At 49.3% G+C, this 20,816-nt stretch overlaps 1 protein-coding gene across 1 annotated transcript in view; it reads left to right on the top strand.

The window, feature by feature from the left end:
• Window positions 1-20,816, top strand: part of LOC310697808 (inositol polyphosphate 5-phosphatase OCRL-like) — a gene marked incomplete at both ends in the record, with an annotated part of 70,653 nt that overhangs the window by 37,573 nt on the left and 12,264 nt on the right. The window contains 8 exon segments of the mRNA XM_083484440.1: window positions 14,102-14,284; window positions 15,348-15,475; window positions 15,565-15,602; window positions 15,605-15,768; window positions 17,281-17,463; window positions 18,173-18,293; window positions 18,401-18,543; window positions 19,977-20,030. Of these exon segments, the coding sequence (XP_083340566.1) occupies window positions 14,102-14,284; window positions 15,348-15,475; window positions 15,565-15,602; window positions 15,605-15,768; window positions 17,281-17,463; window positions 18,173-18,293; window positions 18,401-18,543; window positions 19,977-20,030 (1,014 nt within the window).

The following is a 20,816-nucleotide window of genomic DNA, read 5'->3' as shown; positions in this document are numbered from 1 at the left end:
TTGTAGATTTATTAGTAGGGAAGGAATGTTGCGTGATTGGTTCAACGGCACAAGACGCATCATATGGGGACTTCCAGCGAGGCAAAATGGCGGGTGCCAGGGCAATGAGCAGCTCCTGAAGCCAGCCAGAGCCAAGTGCACTACCAGGCTGGCTCCGGGCTGCTGAGACTGCCGCTACCGCTGCCACTGCCGAGGGGGAACCAGGGATGCCCGGTGCGTCAACTGGGGGAACTGCTGACACACACACCCAGGACTCAAATCGAGGTGGGAGTGAGAGCGCCCGGCCACGTGGCCGACTGCCCAGCGGTGCTCCAGGGCCAGTAAAAACGGCGGAGCCAACCCAGGGAGATGGAGGAAAGGAGAAGGAAGAGAGAGAAAGAGGAAGGAGAAAAAAGAGGGGAGCCCCGACCTTGCAGCCGCTGAGGAAGAGAGGTAGGCGAGCACCAGGAGGGGAAGGACACGGGGCCGAGCCCAGGCCCAACCCGAGCCTACTTCATGGCAGATAGCACTCCAAGAGATCAGGCTGGGGCCCAGAGGAAGGCCACGCGACAGAGGAGACCCAGAAGAGAAGGTATTACTTCTTATTTTTATAAAAAAAAAATGATTTTTAAAAAATAACATTTTTTTCTCTTTTGAAAAAAAAAGTGTCCCCAGATTCTTTGAAAAAAATCTGGTAACCTTACCTTAAATCCTAACCTTCTAATTCCAAGTCTCTTCTTTCTCAGTATCCCCCATTCCGTTAACCGCACCAAGCAACAAGGTGTAAAATTCAAGTTTAAAACACAAGCTTTCCTTTGCATCTCACAGAACTTTAAATGTAATTCGTGGTTTTTTTCACCTGTCTGCCAAACTTAGGTCGTTTTGCCATCCTTTAAATGGGAAATCAGTAGTCAAGCCATACTTTTTGGTAAAACGTTCGTCTGGATCCCGGAAGTCCTACCTGAGAAGAACAATGGGAGTTTCCGCTAGCCACCACAGCCATCCGCTGTCTGCCCTCATGGAGCAGCCAGAATCCACTGGGCAAATGCTCATCTTGCCAGAATCTGGGTCTTCTGCTGTTGCTCTCTCAGAAACCGTGGCCAGGTGGGATGTTTCGTTTTTCGTAGCTTGTTCCTTTTCTTTGTTCGGGTTCCTACGTCACACCAGCAGTTTAAATGGCAACACTCCTTTGCAAGATTGGCCGCCTTTTTAATTGTTATGGAAAATCAATAAAATGTTAAGTTGCCCCTGCCAAAGGGTTGCATGACATCTGGCTGAAGACTTTTTGTGCTAAAAGTTGAAGCTATGCTGGGGTGTGTGTGTGTGTGTGTGTGTGTGTGTGTGTGTGTCCGTCCATGTGGCCACTGTGTATTCAACTTTCCACCCCCTCCAAAGAATCCTAAGAACCTTAGTTTTCCTTTCACAGTGCTACGATTCCCAGGACCCTTAACAAACCATTGTTTCCAGGACTTTTTGGGTGTGGGTGGGAGGATTTGTGCTTACATATGCGGTGTGCAGGCATCTCCCAGCACATGTGTGGGGGGATTCAAGACTAACTCTTATGCTTTTCTTCCTTAGACCAACTTGACGTTGAACGAGAGGTTCTCTGCGTTGAGGAACACACGCCATTTCACAGCGAAGCAGAACACGGGCCGAATGGTCACTCTGTCATTGCATTTGGTGAAGTCAGACTGGCTTTGCAAAGGAGCTTGCCCCTGAAGCCAGTTGGTTGCCTGCCTCTGGCTGGCTGGCGGCTTGGCACCAGCAAAACACAAAGAGACAGCCCCATGCAACCTCACACCCAAAGATTTCTGCCCATGCTTCAGACATGCAGCCCTAAGAGCAGCTCTGACTCCCACTCTAGGCCCCTCTGCCCCAGTCTTCCTCCTGATGTAGGCCACAGGATCTGGGAAGTCTGATCCAGCTTTGAGGTGTGGTTCCATATGGCCGTTAGTACTGTTGTGCTTTTGCCAGAGAGCCACGTGGTAAGGAAGATCTCCAAACACGCTTCCTAGGGGGTCCTCTTTAATCCTCAAATGTGCCCACAAAGGCATGATCCAGCACCCTCATGCCACAGCTGCCTCTGGAGTGACCCTCCCTCCGGTAAGAGGCATGCCTCACAGCTGAGTGCCTGGTTGTTTGTGTAGGGCGGAGGCTTGGAAATCTTGTGGGCTCCCAGATATTGCCAGATCTAATGGCCTTCTGCCTCAGCCAGCATGGCCGACGGTCAGGGGTGATGTAATCCAACAACATCTAGAGGGCCACACAATTCCCCATCCCTGGTCTAGTGAATTTGAGGTTCTTGGTTTCTCTCCCTCTGCCCCCTTTTGCCTGGAATCATAGAATCATAGAGTTGGAAGAGACCACAAGGGCCATCAAGTCCAACCCCCTGCCAAGCAGGAAACACCATCAGAGCACTCCTGACATATGGTTGTCAAGCCTCTGCTTAAAGACCTCCAAAGAAGGAGACTCCACCACACTCCTTGGCAGCAAATTCCACTGTCGAACAGCTCTTACTGTCAGGAAGTTCTTCCTAATGTTTAGGTGGAATCTTCTTTCTTGTAGTTTGAATCCATTGCTCCATGTCCGCTTCTCTGGAGCAGCAGAAAACTGTTACGATATGGATGCAATGCGGCAGCGAGCTGCAGCTGGCTGGAAAGCAAAACATGATGGGAATGTTGGGACTGTGCCGTGGGAACAGAGGGACAGTCTAGTCACAGTGCTGAGCACCGGATTTAGCTCAGAGTGTAATTTGACCTGTACAGGAAGTACAGGAGGTGGAGTTTGTCTCTCTGCTGTTGGAGTTTGAAGAGAGCAGACGTGTTTCTCTGTAACGCTGCAAAGACAGAAATAAAGGCATGTAAATACATTTCTGTCTATCTCTCTCCCCTGCCTGGGGGCAGGGAAGAGTGGTGTGTTCTTCTCACGCTTGAGGAGGATCGTCGATCGTGACCTAGCCTGGATCCTGCTCCCGAATGCAGACAGGGAGGTCAACAGGAGATCAAGCCGGGTGCCTGGAGAGTGGCCAGTTTCTCCTGAGAGGCAAGATTTCCTAACAAAAACAACCTTTCTCCCTCCTCTATGTGACATCCTTTTATATATTTGAACATGGCTATCATATCACCCCTTAACCTCCTCTTCTCCAGGCTAAACATGCCCAGCTCCCTTAGCCGTTCCTCATAAGGCATCGTTTCCAGGCCTTTGACCATTTTGGTTGCCCTCCTTTGGACACATTCCAGTTTGTCAGTGTCCTTCTTGAACTGTGGTGCCCAGAACTGGACACAGTACTCCAGGTGAGGTCTGACCAGAGCAGAATACAGTGGCACTATTACTTCCCTTGATCTAGATGCTATACTCCTATTGATGCAGCCCATAATAATAATAATAATAATTATTATTATTATTTATTATTTGTACCCCGCCCATCTGGCTGGGTTTCCCCAGCCACTCTGGGCGGCTTCCATTGAAACCAAAATACAGTAAAATATCACAGATTAAAAACTTCCCTGAACAGGGCTGCCTTAAGATGTCTTCTAAATGTCAGGTAGTTATTTATCGCTGTGACATCTGATGGGAGGGCGTTCCACAGGGAGGGCGCCACTACCGAAAGGGCCCTCTGCCTGGTTCCCTGTAGCTTTGCTTCTCGCAATGAGGGAACCGCCAGAAGGCCCTCGGCGCTGGACCTCAGCGTCCGGGCAGAACGATGGGGGTGGAGACGCTCCTTCAGGTATACTGGGCCGAGGCCGTTTAGGGCTTTAAAGGTCAACGCCAGCACTTTGAATTGTGCTCGGAAACGTACTGGGAGCCAATGTAGGTCTTTCATTTTTTTTTTTTATAATAATTTTTTATTGCTTTTTTCCAGGGTAAAAAATACATCATCAATAGCACAACAAAAGCGGTTTTACAGAAAAGAAAAGAAATTATAGAAAGAAAAAAGAAGTTCACTTTTTCACATCAATTTTCATAATCAACCAGACTTCCCCACGTCCTCCATCCCCTGTTTTCTTTACAATAAAAATAAACAGCAAATTAATACCTTATTTCAAATGTTTTTGTGTTTTCATTTAGTTATATAGTCCACAATTTATGCATTTCTAAATCTTAACTTAATTTCCAACGTTTACCAATTTCAATACTGAAGCATGTTTTTCCAGAACACTTAGCAAATTCTCAACATTCATATAACTTATAATGTTTTTGTAAATAGTCCTTAAATTTTTTCCAGTCCTCTTCCACTGCGTCTTCTCCCAGATCTCGGACAATGTAGGTCTTTCAAGACCTGTGTTATGTGGTCTCGGCGGCCGCCCCCAGTCACCAGTCTAGCTGCCGCATTCTGGACTAGTTGTAGTTTCCGAGTCACCTTCAAAGGTAGCCCCACGTAGAGCGCATTGCAGTAGTCCAAGCAGGAGATAACCAGAGCATGCACCACTCTGGCGAGACAGTCCACGGGCAGGTAGGTTCTCAGCCTGCGTACCAGGTGGAGTTGGTAGACAGCTGCCCTGGATACAGAATTGACCTTCGCCTCCATGGACAGCTGTGAGTCCAAAATGACTCCCAGGCTGAGCACCTGGTCCTTCAGGGGCACAGTTACCCTATTCAGGACCAGGGAGTCCTCCACACCAGCCCGCCCCCTGTCCCCCCAAAACAGTACTTCTGTCTTGTCAGGATTCAACTTCAATCCATTAGCCGCCATCCATCCTCCAACCGCCTGCAGGCACTCACACAGGACCTTCACCGCCTTCACTGGTTCTCATTTGAAAGAGAGGTAGAGCTGGGTATCATCTGCATATTGATGGACACCCAGTCCAAACCCCCTGATGATCTCTCCCAGTGGCTTCATATAGATGTTAAATAGCATGGGGGAGAGGACAGAACCCTGAGGCACCCCACAAGTGAGGGCCCAGGGGTCTGAACACTCATCCCCCATCACCACTTTCTGAACACGGCCCAGGAGTAAGGAGCGAAACCACTGTATAACAGTGCCCCCAGCTCCCAGCCCCTCTAGACGGTCCAGAAGGATGTTATGGTTGATTGTATCAAAGGCCGCTGAGAGATCCAGCAGAACCAGGAAACAACTCTCACCTTTGTCCCTAGCTCGCCGGAGATCATCAACCAGCGCGACCAAGGCAGTTTCAGTCCCATGGTGAGGCCTGAATCCCGATTGGAAGGGATCCAAATGGTCCGCATCCTCCAGGCGTGCCTGGAGTTGTTCAGCAACCACACGCTCAATCACCTTGCCCAAGAATGGAAGATTTGAGACTGGGCGATAGTTGGCCATACTGGCCGGGTCTAAAGATGGTTTTTTAAGAAGCGGTTTAATGACCGCCTCTTTCAGCGGATCTGGGAATGTTCCCTCACAGAGGGAAGCATTCACCACCCCGCAGAGCCCATCGCCCAGCCCTTCCCGGCTTTCTTTTATTAGCCAGGATGAGCAAGGATCAAGGAGACAGGTGGTTGGTTTCACGCGTCCAAGCAGCTGTTAGGATATTTCCGTTCCACCTTAAAGGGAGCAGGCTTTGGGAGTCACAGAGTCTGCGCATGTCCTATTCACAGGATGTTTATGTTCTGATATTCCTTTCGTTTTCAGATGGTCAGAGACGCTGACTGAGAATGGACGTGTTTTCTTTTGTTCTGTTCATGTTCTAAATAAAGTCTGTAAATATGCTTTTCTGCTCTTCTGCGGTGCAAGCTTTTGACTGTGCTTTCTGCTGAAAGGGGGTGCACCAGCCTAGGAATGTGGCTAGGAATTTCCAAAGGCTTTGTGCCCCTAACTGTTGGATCTGCGTGACTACGGGAGGCCGATGGACGTCCAGAACTCCGGCTTGGGGGCTCAGATGGACACTATCTCCCTGGCAGTTTCCCAACAACAAGGTTTCGGTCCCAGATTCACGGCACCTACAGAAGAGTAAAGCTGCAACAGACTGCGTTTGAGGTATGTTGGGGGAAAAGCGAAAGGAAGGGACGCTTTTCTGTAATACCTCGGCAAGGAGCCTTTGATCTCCGGCAGATTAATTGGCCTGGGAGCCGAGCCAGAAAGGCTTCGTGATTAATGGGCTGCCAAGATAAGGAGTCTTTGAAAGTAAATAAGGGCTCACGGCTCAAATAAAAAGCTGGAATGGAGTTTTCCCAAGCTTCTGGAGATGCTCAGTGTCCTAAGTTGGATGGGCAGAATTATGAAACCTGGGCAAAATGGTGTGAATCTTTGCTGCGTCAGTTTGGGGTGTGGCATGCTGTTTCTGAGCCCCCTCCGGTTCCTCTGACAGAGAAATGGAAAGGCCAGAATTCGAAGGCCATTGACGTAATAGTCTTATCCGTCTCTCTTGAGGAAATTAAGACGCTGGCTGGCAACACCACTGCACGTGCAATGTGGACTGCTTTGATGAAAGCTCACAAGCCAATAATCCCAGCCCAGAGTTTGACTGCATCGGAGGTCCTAGCTGTTTCCCAGAATGCGGGTGAATGCAGGGATGCTGAGGGCACCGGTTGCAAGCTGCAGGGGGAGCTGACTGTCCCGTCACCCCAGGCAGCATTCCAGCCTCCAGGGGGAGCCAAGGAGTCGGCAGCTGAGAGCTCTGTTTCTCGTGAGAACCAAGAACCTTTGCAGAGGCCGGAAAGGCAAAGGTAAACAGAGCCAGACGCAGGCGTCTGCAGATGGCCAGGAGCAGAGGGAGGGTGAAGCGTTGTTTGCTGGCACAGCTTCACCAAAGGCTAAAGGCACGTCTGCTGACCAGAAGCAGGGGGGCAAGCTGCAAAAGCCCACGCCAGTGGAAAGCAAGGTTTTGCTTGCTGGCACTGCTTCACCAAAGGCTAAAGGCAAGTCTGCTGGCCAGGAGCAGGAGCAGGGGGGCAAGCTGCAAAAGCCCACGCCACTGGAAAACAAGGGTTTGCTTGCTGTAAAGACTGCTCCAACAGCCAAAGGCAGGTTTATTGTGGATTCAGGTGCCACCCGCCACGTTTCCAAGGACAGGCATCTCTTTATCTCCTTCAAGCCTCAGGAAGGTGAGATCCACCTGGCTGATGGAAGGACGTTGCAAATTGCAGGAGAAGGGACTGTGAAACTTGCAAGTTTGCACACAACCATCAGCGGTGTACTTTATGTTCCAGAAGCTGCTAGCAACTTGCTGAGTGTCCCACAGCTTACTGGGCGTGGTTTTCAGATTTCCTTCAAGAGGAGCGTCTGTGTCATCAGTAAAGGCAAAGAGGACTATTTGCATGCAAAGTTTATGGATGGTTTGTTCCATATAACTTATGATGACACTGCTGTTGTATCTAAGGCTGATTCTTGTTGTGTTGCACAAACTAACAAAGTTCTTCATGCAGGTTGCATTCACGATGCACATCGAAGGTTTTGTCACCTCTCTTGGAAGGCACTGGCCAAGATGCCAGAGGTGGTTGAAGGTTTGAACATCAAACCTTATAAATTTCACATGAAATGTGTATCTTGTGCAGAGAACAAGGTGAAGGTTGCTCCAAAAGGCAAGGAGTCTAGCAGGCAGGCTTCCAAACCCTACCAGCTAGTGCATGCGGACCTGGTTGGTCCACTAGCGCCCTCTTTAGGAGGAGCAAGGTACTTCATGGTTCTGATTGATTCTTTTTCTAGGTACATTCATGTGTTTTTGCTCGAACAGAAATCGCAAGCGTTTCCGAAGTTTAAGGCATTCTGTGCTTGGTTGGAGAATGTGCACAGTAAACGTATTTCTTGTTTGTTTACTGATCGGGGCGGGGAGTTCACTTCTCAGCAGTTTGAAGCTTTCCTGACTGAGAAGGGAATCCAGCATGACATGTCAACGCCCAGATCGCCATGGATGAATGGTCTTGCGGAGAGAGCAAATCAAACATTGCTGCAAGGAATCAAAACCTTGTTGCATGATGCCAATCTCCCTGATAAGTTTTGGGGGGAGGCTCTGGGGAATTTGGTTTATTCCTTTAATCGCAGATTGTCATCACCCATTGGTTGTACCACCTATGAGAAGATGTTTGGCAAGAAACCCAACACCAAACACATGAAAATATTTGGTTCTGACATGTGGGTACACACACAACAAACCAACAAGCTTGGGAAGCGTGGGGCACATGGTTTGTTCATGGGGTACGAAAAAGGTGCATACAGGGTATGGATGACTGACTCTAAGTCCATTAAGTTCACAAGGAGTGCTGAGTACAATCCTAAGTGGGGGGAAAATGTGGGAATTTTCCAGAGTTACCCAGAGGAGGATGAAGGTGATGTCAAGCAAGCAGCTGAAGATGAGAAAGCAGCTGCTGATGAGGATGAGGATGAGGATGAGGATGATGAGGATGATGAGGATGATGATGATGATCAGAGTTCGGATTCCAGCTCAGTGGGCGGCGCTGCTGCTGCTGCTGGTGTCAGTGACAGTGACGACACAGCAGACTACCAGAGCGCAAAAGCCTCAGTCAGACCATCTGATGCGTCTGACAATGAACTGGAAGAACCACTGTTCACCATTGGTCACTTTTCTCCTAAGAAAGAGGAGATGAGTCCAGAAGACTTGCGTCTAGTACGTAGGTCTGAAAGGGCGACCAAAGGCAGACCTCCAAAGAGGTATGCTGATGAGTTTGCTAAGACAGCAACTGCTGTTCTTGGTAGCTCAGAGAAGGTATGGGAACCTTCAAGCTTCAAAGAGGTTCAGGAGTTGACCTCTAAAGATGCTGAGCCTTGGCTTAATGCCATGAAGGCTGAAGTTGATTCCTTGAACAGGAACCAAACTTGGGAACTGGTACCGGTAGTCCCAGGAATGAGACTGGTTGGCAGCAAATGGGTCTTCAAGGCCAAGACAGACCAGAATGGCAAGGTAGTCAGACACAAAGCCAGATTAGTTGCCAGAGGTTTTTCACAGGTACCAGGACAGGATTACCACGAGACCTACTCACCCACAGTCAAATATGAGAGCATTCGGCTGATGCTCAAGGTCGCTGCGGAGGAGAAACTGCATGTTTCCCACCACGACATTAATACAGCTTTTTTGTACGGGATTTTGGGGGAGGAGCTGTTCATGCTTCCACCTGATGGGATGGAGATACAGAAGGGAATGGTCTGTAAACTGCGGAAATCCTTATATGGTCTCAAGCAGAGTGCCAGATGTTGGAACACAAAACTCACTGAGACATTGCTTTCTCTAGGTTTTCACCAGGGCAAAGCTGATCCATGTGTGTTTGTCAAGGAGGAGGGGCAAAACAAACTGTGTTGTTTATGTTTTGTTGATGATCTTCTGATGTTTTGGAAGAATCAGGCTTTCTACCAAAGCACCCTAGCTCAGCTGAAGGAGCACTTTGACATGAAAGATCTTGGTGAGGTATCCAACTATCTTTCTCTGCAGGTGGAGAGAGACCAAGCAGGTAATTTACTGGTACACAAAACACAGAAAATTGCTGATGTATTAACCAGGTTGAATTTGGTTGATGCAAACCCAGCAGACACACCGATGGTGACAGGTTACCAGGTAGACAGTACTGCTGAAGCGTTTTCTGACACAACGCTGTACAGATGCATTCTAGGCAAGCTGAATTTCATTGCCAGATATTCAAGACCTGACATAGCTGTAAGCTGTAATCTGCTTAGCAGACATGCCAACAATCCTACGGTTCAGGATTGGAAAGCTCTGAAGCGCATAGCCCGCTATTTGAAAGGGACTATGCACTACAGGCTGAGGTTCACCAGTCAAAAGACTGGAGGTCTTGAAATCTTCGCTGATGCAAGTTTTGGAAGTGACACCACGGATGGAACAAGCACTTCTGGAGTATGCTACATGTACAACCACTGCCTGTTTGACTGGTTGTGCAGGAAGCAGACAACAGTGAGCCTAAGTTCCTGTGAAGCAGAACTCAATGCTCTGTCATTTTCACTCATGGATTGTAAATGGTTGATGCAACTGTTTAAGGACATCAGGGTGTCTGTGAAATGTCCTGTACAAGTGTATCAAGACAATAGATCTTGTTTGGCTTTGCTGAACTCCGAGAGTTGCAAGCAGAGAACCAAGTACTTGCAGATTAAGCTACATCGTGCAAGAGAGTGTATTCAGAAAGGACTGATTCAGGTGTCCTACATGCCAGGAAATGAAATTCCTGCTGATCTGTTGTCTAAGGTTGTTAACAGAGAACAACATAAGGTTTATGTACAAAGGTTGCAATTGGGTGAACCACAGGTACAACAGGTTACACGGAAAGGGGGAGGATGTTAGGATATTTCCGTTCCACCTTAAAGGGAGCAGGCTTTGGGAGTCACAGAGTCTGCGCATGTCCTATTCACAGGATGTTTATGTTCTGATATTCCTTTCGTTTTCAGATGGTCAGAGACGCTGACTGAGAATGGACGTGTTTTCTTTTGTTCTGTTCATGTTCTAAATAAAGTCTGTAAATATGCTTTTCTGCTCTTCTGCGGTGCAAGCTTTTGACTGTGCTTTCTGCTGAAAGAGGGTGCACCAGCCTAGGAATGTGGCTAGGAATTTCCAAAGGCTTTGTGCCCCTAACTGTTGGATCTGCGTGACTACGGGAGGCCGATGGACGTCCAGAACTCCGGCTTGGGGGCTCAGATGGACACTATCTCCCTGGCAGTTTCCCAACAGCAGCCTGTCCACATCCTCGGGGGTAAAGGATAGAAATTGATTCCATGCAACTTGACTAGACAGAGCTCTGGCACTCTCCCACCCCGGCCCTGCTCCCACGGTGGTGTCTAGCTCCTTCCGAATATGAGTGATTTTATCTGCAAAAAACTTAGCAAAATCATTGCAGGAGATCTTGGGGTCTTTACAAAGCCCCGGTGTCAGGGGTTTAGGAGCAGAGGCAAGGGCAAGGGAGGAAACAGAGAGCGAAGGGGAGGAGGCAGAAGAAAAGATGAGTGATGACGACGACCCGAGATCTCCGAGTCTTTCCAGTGAATCAGAGGATTCACAGAAAGGAGCACCAGTGGCCAGGGCAAGGGGGGAGTCTAGGGGGGCACCCCAGGAAGATAGAGCCAGAGGGGACTCAGAGGAGAGCAGTTGGAAATCGGGACCAGCGTCACCGCCAGAGAGCAGGGAAGAGGAAAGGAGCCAGGGGGCAAGCGCTGGGAGCTCACCACAGGAGGGAGGGCACGAGTCAGGAGTGGCCACACCTCCATCGGGGAGCGAAGAAACGGTTAAGCGGAAAGTGGAAGGTTGGGCGCGCGCGCCAAGTTCAAATGCAGAGGAAGGTGGCGCAGTAAGCAGCCCGGAAAGGGAGCCAGGTCCTAAAGCCCGGCGCAAGGAGACAGGAGGGTCCGGGGGGTCAGCGTCAGAAGAATCCCGGAAGGAAGAGACCCCGGGGGGTAGAGGGACCCAGAGGAGGGCAGTCAGGCGGAAAAGGTGGAGCCGGGCTAGGATATTAAGTTGGTGCACACGGGGCGGAGACTCAGACGGAGCCTCGCCGATCTAGCTACTAGACGTAGAGTTGCGCGCAGCAGCGTGAGAATGGAAACTGTAACTCAATAAAGACTTTTACTTAATGATCGCTGGCTAGCGTGATCCTCTGTGAGCTAGGATCTTCAAGCAGCTCTGACAGGTGGTTCCGTTAAATTGCGAACCACCTGAAAGAGTCTCCTGCTACTATTTTCTGCAGATGCAATAGAGGCAGCGAAGAAAGTCTTCTTCGCCGTCGCTATCGCCACTTGGTAGGCTCGACGTTGAGCTCTAACCTGTGTCCGGTCAGATTCGGAGTGAGTTTTCTGCCACCGACGCTCTAGCCGTCTCAGCGATTGTTTCATCGTCCTCAGCTCCGAAGAAAACCACGGGGCTGTCCGGGCTCCATGCAATCGGAGAGGGCGCTTCGGAGCCAGACAGTTGATAGCCCTGGTTAACTCCGCATTCCAGCGGGCCACCAGGGAATCAGCTGAAAGGCCATCAACATGGGCTAAAGCATCCCCTACCACTCTCTGGAAACCATTTGGATCCATTAAGTGGCGGGGGCGGACCATCTGAATTGGTCCCACCTCCCTGCAGAGGGGAAGGGTCGCGGAGAAGTCCAGTTGCACCAGGAAGTGATCTGACCATGGCACTTCTTTTGTTTCACTTTTACTTAGTGTCAGATCACCCACGTCACTAGAGGTGAACACCAGGTCTAAGGCATGTCCATGACTATGAGTTGGGCCAAACTTATTCAGGGACAGCCCCATGGAGGCCATGCTTTCCACGAAGTCCCGAGCAGCCCCTTGTAAGGTCGTGTCGGCATGGATGTTAAAATCCCCTAGGACAACCAAACTAGGTGTCTCCAGGAGAACATCCGCCACGACCTGAAGCAACTCGGACAGGGAATCCTTGGTGCAGCATTGCATTGGCTTTTTTAGCTGCTGCGTCACACTGTTGGCTCATGTCAAGTTTGTGGTCAACCAAGACTCCTAGATCCTTTTCACATGTACTGCTCTCAAGCCAGGTGTCACCCATCTTGTATTTGTGCCTCTCATTTTTTTTGCCCAAATGCAATACTTTACATTTCTCCCTGTTAAAATTCATCTTGTTTGTTTTTGCCCAGTTCTCTAATCTGTCAAGGTCGTTTTGAAGTGTGATCCTGTCCTCTAGGGTGGAAAAGCACTTTGGCAGATTCCTTTGGAGGATTTGGGTGTGACAAGCTGTAGCAGCGCACTGAATAAAACAACTCTGAGAAGCTGAAACACCAGGCTGTTTTCTTTTCTAATAAAAATATTCACTGTGCAGTTCACAGGCACAAAACACAATGTTGATATTGTCCAGGAAATGGGTTTTCAGTTGGAGGGCATGGGTTGTGTGAGAGCATGTTGTGCGGGATAACCAGTCTCATATAACCAACATGCTTCAATCTAATTAGTGCATGAAGGGGTTAACACCATAGAGTAAGCTGTCCTGCCATCTTAGCCATGTCTCTTCCCCTTACCTTGGGAGTGAGTTCTGATCTATTCTGGTATTCACTTCTTCAGCGTTTAATGTACTGTAGGTTTTTCCTGATTTTATGGTTTTATCTTTCTGTAAACGGCTTTGATGTTTCTTACCATCTGGTAGTGTATATGTTTTATGAAATAAATAAATAATTTCGAATAAATAAATAGGAAGCTGTAAAACCACAACCTCTGAAATGAAAGCTACTGTGCCTCCAGACGGATGTTTTTGCCTGGAGGGGGCCCGTATTCAGCAATGTGCTATCGATGCAATAATAGTGCAGCTTTCTAATGGACTGTCCACGCAAACATCATTCTGCTTTCTCAGTTGCTCTGCAATGCTTCGCCAGGGTTACCACATCATGGCCCCCTGGGGGTGCGCTCCTGTGTTGTAGCTCAGCAAAAGCAGGGCAAAATTCCTCTAGTATGGCTCACAGTGAGGGCTGCTGAGAGTTGGGAGAGATCTCGGAGGCCAAAGAGTTTGCTTTTCTGCTCAGTACAGGGGATCTTGCCAGCTCTTCACCCCTGACTGGCCGAAGATGCCCATCTCTCATCCATGCAGCTCCACAGCGTGCCTGGATGATGACTCAGATGGAGCTGGACACACCATTCCTGAAGGATGCAATAATATTGCAATTGTGGTGGACCAACTGCATGTCATTTTGTTCTGTGATGCGTCCCCTGTGCAACTATATTATTATCAGCCAGAGGGGCCCTCTTGAGCTATGAAGTGCAACTTAAGTGGGACAAATCCCCCCCCCAATTACATTTAGATGGATTTAGGGGAGTGCAACTGGTTTGGTCACCCTGGCGTGAAGTCTTGCGGGCCCCACAGGGGACACCACAACTATGATGTTGAATAGACTTTAAGAGGCGTGGGGGCACTGAAGTTTGGCATCGTACAGGGCTCCCCTGGAATTTGAGATGCCATGGTTCACCACTGAAGAACGTTTGTGGTATGAAAAAGGTACCTGGTTTCAGCTGGAAGTTAGGGGGCACTGGTTGGAAGTGTCGGAGTATGTCTGTCCCGAAAGCTTTGCAGGCACGAACAGTACTGAATACAGTCGTACATATAACTGCCCTCCTACTGTCATGAATAGATACAATCATGAATTGACAAAAAACGGGCATCTGGAAGGAACCACTATGCCAACAGGATGTGGGACTGAATGGGCCTTGGCCTGACCCAGCAAGGCTCTTCAAATGCGCTTATGTTCCCCTGACTTTGGGGACGCCTTGCAGGAGTCTCACCTGTCTCATGGCTATTCTTCTAGTGTGGACCAGTTCTACAAGCTCTCCCCCGAAAGCAGGTGCACCATCCAGAACATGCTGGCACTGTACCTGAAGAAGAAAGCGAACACAGACCAGGAGGCAGGGACTTCTAGGGGAAGCGAGGCCTTCATGCGGGAAGCCTTGACTCCTCACGTGCTCCCTGGGATCAGCTTCGACCCCACCACCCAGTCTTCTGCTGGTGTCACTCTTCCCCCTGGCCCAGAACAGGAGGCTCCTTCCCAACACGCAGAATGGCTTGCACGTGATCGATGGGCCTGTGCTCACTGTGACATAGGCAGGGCCGGATTTATGTATAGGCTAAGTAGGCTGAAGCCTAGGGCCTCTAGATCTAGGGGGCCTCGCCAGCCTGCCCGCTCTCCAGCGCCGCAGACAGTCTTCCCTCTCCCCAAATTGCAAACCCAAGACTTCATGCAGGGCATTTCTCCCCCATTTCAATGACATTTTGCTTCAAAAGGAAAGGTGGACTTGGAGAAGGCAAACAAAATGCGAGGGAGATAGTGAAAGATACAGGAAATTGAATGCAGATTTCCAAAAAATAGCAGGGAGAGACAAGAGGGCCTTCTTAAACGAGCAATGCAAAGAAATAGAGGAAAACAACAGAATGGGAAGAATCAGAGATCTGTTCAAGAAAACTGGAGCTATGAAAGGAACATTTCATACAAAGAGTACCATAATAAAGGACAAAGGTGGAAAGGACCTAACAGAAGCAGAAGACGTCAAGAAGAGGTGGCAAGAATACACAGAGGAATTATACTAGAAAGATATGGATGTCTCATACACCCCAGGTAGTGTGGTTGCTGACCTTGAGCCTGACATCCTGGAGAGCAAAGTCAAATGGGCCTTAGAAAGCACTGCTAATAACAAGGCCAGTGGAAGTGATGATATTCCAGCTGAACTATTAAATTTTGTTAAAGATGATGCTGTTAAGGTGCTCCACGCAATATGCCAGAAAGTTTGGAAAACTCAGCAGTGGCCAGAGGACTGGAGAAGACCAGTCTACCTCCTTTAGAGGAAAAGGCCTTGAGGGGAGGACCTGTTGCCTCCACAACCCTTCGTAAACATGCATAAGCTGAGAGGCAATTGTCCGACAAATGTGGTGCTGTGCGGAGGCAGGAACATTTTCCTGCAGTTAAGCATTTTCTAAGTTCCTTTCCCGAAACGTCCCCAAACGGTTCTGAAGCCTCTCTAACCTCAGAAGTCTTTTCCTCTCTCCGGAATTCTGGGATTCGAGGATAACTTCATGGAGAAGGAAAGAAACCTGCAGAATCAGCAAATGAGTGCCCGCCGGGAGCCTCCACCCCCACCGCTGCCACCAAGCAGGCTGTAAGTTGCCTTAGAGGTGTACTGTGCCCTCCCGCCTCCTTGCTTTTAAGGACTACTTGTGTTCTGTTTTCTGTTCTCATCTCCCTGAGGCGTATCCGTGACAAGGAGAGCATGAGCAAGAAGCAACCCCAATGACGCACACTATGCGCAAGCTCTTTGTGCCTTCCACACATACGCAGTCCGGACAGAGAGAGGGACTCATCAAGCACGTCCTCGCCAAGAGAGAGAAGGAATATGTCAACACCCAGAATTTCAGGTCAGATCATGCAAAAGTGCAAAGACCAGTGGAACCTGTATCAGAGTTGGGGCTGGAGAAAGCGACATCTACATGACAGCTTTATTGTTGGGTGCCAGGCAAAGTCTGTCCTGTTCACACAGGCCACATGGGTGGGTAATTGAAAGTATTAGTTGTGATGGGCAATTTTCCTTGGTGCCACATACTGAACCGTGGCTTCATATTATGAGCAGAACGGCAGCCTCTCCTCCAGGTTTGCACACCTCTCCCCCACCCCAAGCCTATTGGGAAGCTTCCACTTGGATTTTAAATTAACCACAGTTTGGTGTGTCCAGATCCTATGGTGGTTCATTTTACCAGCTTTGTAAACCCACGATTGGAAGTTGGCTTGTTTCAATGAGCCATGGTTCAAATGAAGCGGTTTGTGCAGCTTCAGACATTGTGACAAGATGCAGTTAATCCAAAACTGAAGCAAAACCTTTGGAACTCCTCCTAAAAGCTGTGCTGGAGGACAGGGAGGTGTGACCCCCCCCCCACTTGGTGTGGGTCATGCTTATAATGCTAAGCTTACTACTTCAAACAAAGTTTTTACTTTGGTTATTTCCTCGTACTGTTAGTAGTAAGGTAAAGGTAAAGGGACCCCTGACCATTAGGTCCAGTCATGGCCGACTCTGGGGTTGCGGTGCTCATCTCACATTATTGGCCGAGGGAGCCGGCGTGCAGCTTGCGGGTCATGTGGCCAGATTGACTAAGCCGCTTCTGGCGAACCAGAGCAACGCATGGAAACGCCGTTTACCTTCCTGCCGGAGCGGCACCTATTGATCTATCTGCACTTGGATGTGCTTTCAAACTGCTAGGTTGGCAGGAGCAGGGACCGAGCAACGGGAGCTCACCCCGTCGTGAGGATCTGATCTGCAAGTCCTAGGCTCTGTGGTTTAACCCACAGCGCCACCCGTGTCCCACTGTTAGTAGTACCCAGTGGCCATTTGTTTTTCATGTCTGCTTTTATGATATGTTTATCAGTATGTGGTTAGCAGCTTCAGATGCTACTGTTTTACAGAGGCTGTTTAGCTTGCTCTTTTTACCCCTTTACTAGACAGGCTGTATTTCTGTGCTGTTTTCAGAGTCAGGAATGCCCATTCCTTCATGGCCAGCATGGAAACACAGAAGGCTAGCCATTTAGGAGGTTTGCAAAGAGGACAAGGGTGTTACGGGGTAATCTTCTAGCAAACAAGCTTGGCACAGCAGATCTGAGAGGTGGTTTTCTGCTCCCGGAAAGCCAGCCTGGAAACCAGGTTGCCAGGTGAAGGAAGAATGGAGAGATCAACCAACTCACTTGCCTTCAAATAATTTCTGGTTGCCTGTGGCTACTGGGATAGTGCTTAGATATCAGGCTGGCTGACACATCTTTAAAAATACAAGGGAAAAGCTTTTTTTCTTTCATTAGCAAAGCTCCTTTGGGGCCCCGAATAGCTAAGCTGAGGAAGAAGTGGCTGGTATTACTTGTTTGTTCTTGGTCCTGATCTTGCCTGCCCTTGCACACTCCTGTTGTCTTTGCATATTTAACCAGCACGTCTGTTCCGATTGGAGTCCTATTCCTGCAGTTCCACATCCTTCTCTTTGGCACTTGGGCATTCGGTTCCAGGAGCTGGACCTGAGCACAGAGGCTTTCTTCTACTTGGACTCGACAAAGGAGCAAGAGTGGCTGACAGCTGTGGAAAAGGCTTTGCGTTCCAAATCCAAGTACAAGAAAGTAAGTCCAACCCCACCCATTTCTTCAGCAGCCAGACAACTGTCAGGAGCTGGAGTGAGGAGGAGGAGGAGGTCAGCAAGAAAAAACACCTGGTGTCAGTGGTGTTTTATTCAAAAGAAGCCAACATTCTTTATTCAAAGAAACCCAAACCGTGCAGGCCTCATGATCACAGAAACCTTTCCTAACAGGTCTTGCCCCAGTGAGGTAGTTGTGAAGGCTGAAGGTTGCTACCCTCCCACCACTCTCTGAAGTCTCCTCCTCCCCCTGGTCCTTCCCAAGCAACCTGAGACTCTGACACCTTGCCTGTCTTTGCTCCCTCCTCTTAATTTCTCTGTGTTCTGGGAGACCAGCAGGGAGGGGAGCTGATCGCAGCAGGATGGGGAGACCCCCTGGCTTCTTCAGCAGCCTGCCTGATCTCTGCCTCTTGACCCCCGCCTCCAGCCTCCACTTCTGCCTCGGATTCTGGGCTGCTGTTTGCCACAGAATCTTCCTGCCCTCCTGCCTCTTCAGTTTCCAACACCTCCTCTTGCTCACAGTCTGCTCCCTCTTCTCCCTCTGACGACCCCCCACCAGTTCCCTGGCTCTGAGCCTTCTTCCCTTGGGGGATCCCCAGTTGGTGCCACCTGCCACTCCAATCTGCATCCAGCCGGCCCAGGACAGCAAGCAATGAACAGAGCTGGTAGACATCCCAGTACCTTGCATCTTCTAGGTGCAGCTGGTCCGTCTAGTCGGAATGATGTTGCTCATCTTTGTCCGGAAGGACCAGCTCAGCCGCATCAAGGAAGTGATGAGGGAGACAGTGGGCACAGGCATCATGGGGAAGATGGGGAGTAGACCCTGAGAGTGGAATTCCCTACGTCTATCTTTCTGTCTGTCTATCTGTTTTTCTAATCTCTGCCAACCAGTTTCCCCCTCTTTCCTGCTTGCTCACTAACAGGCATCTTTGCTCCGCCCCTGCAGGGTAACAAGGGGTGTGTGGCCATGAGGCTTGTCTGCAACAATACCAGTTTCTGCATGGTCAATTCCCACCTTGCTGCCCACGTGGAAGACTTTGAGCGCCGAAACCAGGATTACAAGGATGTAACTTGTTGGTCTCTGCTATCTGGAGAAGCAAATGGAGTCATGTTTCTGTAACTTTCCTGCCTGTGTGTAGCTCAGGGTAGGCAGCATTTGTTGTTGTTTAGTCGTTTAGTCGTGTCCGCCTCTGTGTGACCCCCCCTGGACCAGAGCACGCCAGGCCCTCCTGTCTTCCACTGCCTCCCACAGTTTGGTCAAACTCATGCTGGTAGCTTCGAGAACACTGTCCCACCATCTCGTCCTCTGTCGTCCCCTTCTCCTTGTGCCCTCCATCTTTCCCAACATCAGAGTCTTTTCCAGGGAGTCTTCTCTTCTCATGAGGTGGCCAAAGTATTGGAGCCTCAGCTTCAGGATCTGTCCTTCCAGTGAGCACTCAGGGCTGATTTCCTTCAGAATGGATAGGTTTGATCTTCGTGCAGTCGATGGGACTCTCAAGAGTCTCATCCGGCACCAGAATTCAAAAACATAAATTCTTCGGTGATCAGCCTTCTTTATGGCAGGCAGCATAGTGCTCTCCAAATGTTGATGGGCCAAAATTCCCATAATTGCTAAGAATTGGCCTTGCTGACTGGGGCTCATGAGAGTTCCACTTCAGCAACACCAGGAGGGTGCAGTGTCGGCGATCCCTGTTGCTGCAGCTGCACCACTAAGGTTTCTACTAGAGCAGCCAGTAGAGAGCAACATAAACCGAGTGGCAGAGATGTATTAGATTAGATTATAGCAAATGTAGGCAACTTCTCCAGTGATCGGGGTGGGAGTTGCAGTTTGTTAAGGGCAGTAGCGCAAAAGCAGAGCGGCCATTTTGCATGGAGAAGGTTCCAGGCTCAGTCACCAGTGTGTGCAGCTAGGGCTGGGCATGATCTCTGCCTGAAAGCTGCTGCCAGTCCATGTAGTCAGTCCTGAGCTTGATGGGTCAATGGTCTGCCTCAATATAAGGTAGCTTCCTATGTTCCTGTGTACTACAGCAGGGTTTGGAGGGCCACAAGCTCCCTGCCCATGAATTCAAGAACCAGGGGAAATTGTAAAAGTCTTTGCTGAAAGGACATCAAAGCAGGGGCCAGGTGAACCTCTTTGGGAGATTATTCTGAAATGTAGGGTGCCATGACTGAAAAGGCCCTGCCATGCTTGAAAGAGCAGGAGTTCCCTGGGAAAGGGATTCTAGTCAGTGGAGAGGCAGTGCAAACATAAGTGGGCCTTCTTCTGGTACCCTTTTCCCAAACCTTGAAACACTTGAAAGGCCAAATGGGATGCTCTGAATTGGGCCTGGAAGCAGTTCAAGAGCCAGTCTAGTTCACAGAGCACTAGCCTAATATGATCATACTGCCCAATCCTAGTTATCAGTCTTACTACATATTGCAGGAAGTGGCAGCAGGCTGCCCCCCAACCCCCGCCCCCGTGAGCTAGCCTGTAGCTGTGGTTGCTTTGCTTTTTTCCAGCATTGTCATCTGATCACTAAAAATGAGCTTCAGAGACTTCTGACCTACGACCAGGTGAGAGACATCTTTGTGTTATATGTGGTGGTTTAGGATATTGCCCTGTTTATTTCCTTTGTCTGGGATACCCCAGCCTAGGCTAGAGAAACCACTTTCAGGCAGTTAGGAGCAAAGAACATAGGATGACTGCGACTTCTACAAATGCTTTTTAAGGTTGCAGGTTTGTGCAACCTGAATTAGAAGCAAGTCCCAATTAAGTTGGAGGGTTGCCTTGGAATAAGTAGGACTGCTCTGCAATTTCCCAGTTACAGGGCTTTCCTAGCTCAGCACACGCTCCAGATGTTGTTGGACTCCCATCAGCCCCAGCATAGCTGCTGTCCAGCAATATCTAAAGGTCTAAGGTTTCCTGCTCTAGGTTTTGCATCGATCTGGAAAATCTGCGTTGCTCATATGTTCTTATCAGCAGATACTTCCATTTAGTCCAATTAAATTGCTGATGCTTTTTGTTCTACATTTTTCTCTCCAAGGTTTGTGTGTTCATCATGTTGACGACCTTTCTCCCACTTGGCATAAGGATCATTGGTATTTTGTGTTGAAACAGAGGCCTGATTGCTGCACCTTACGGTGGATTTAAACTCTGTGAGCGTAGTCATGCCTTAGCCCTTTGAGAAGGATGCTGCAAGGAAGGCAAGGGGGGGCAGCCTCAGACTTCCAACATACGCAAAACCATCATAAAACATTAAAAACTTCCCTAAAGGCTGTATAGTTACTTATCTCCTTGACATCTGACGGGAGGGTGTCCCACAGGGCAGGTGCCACTACTCAGAAGGCCATCTGCCTGGT

Source organism: Podarcis liolepis (assembly GCF_965112155.1).
Source record: "Podarcis liolepis genome assembly, chromosome: W".
In the NCBI taxonomy this organism is placed as follows: domain Eukaryota; kingdom Metazoa; phylum Chordata; class Lepidosauria; order Squamata; family Lacertidae; genus Podarcis; species Podarcis liolepis.
This window is presented reverse-complemented; position numbering and strand designations above follow the sequence as displayed.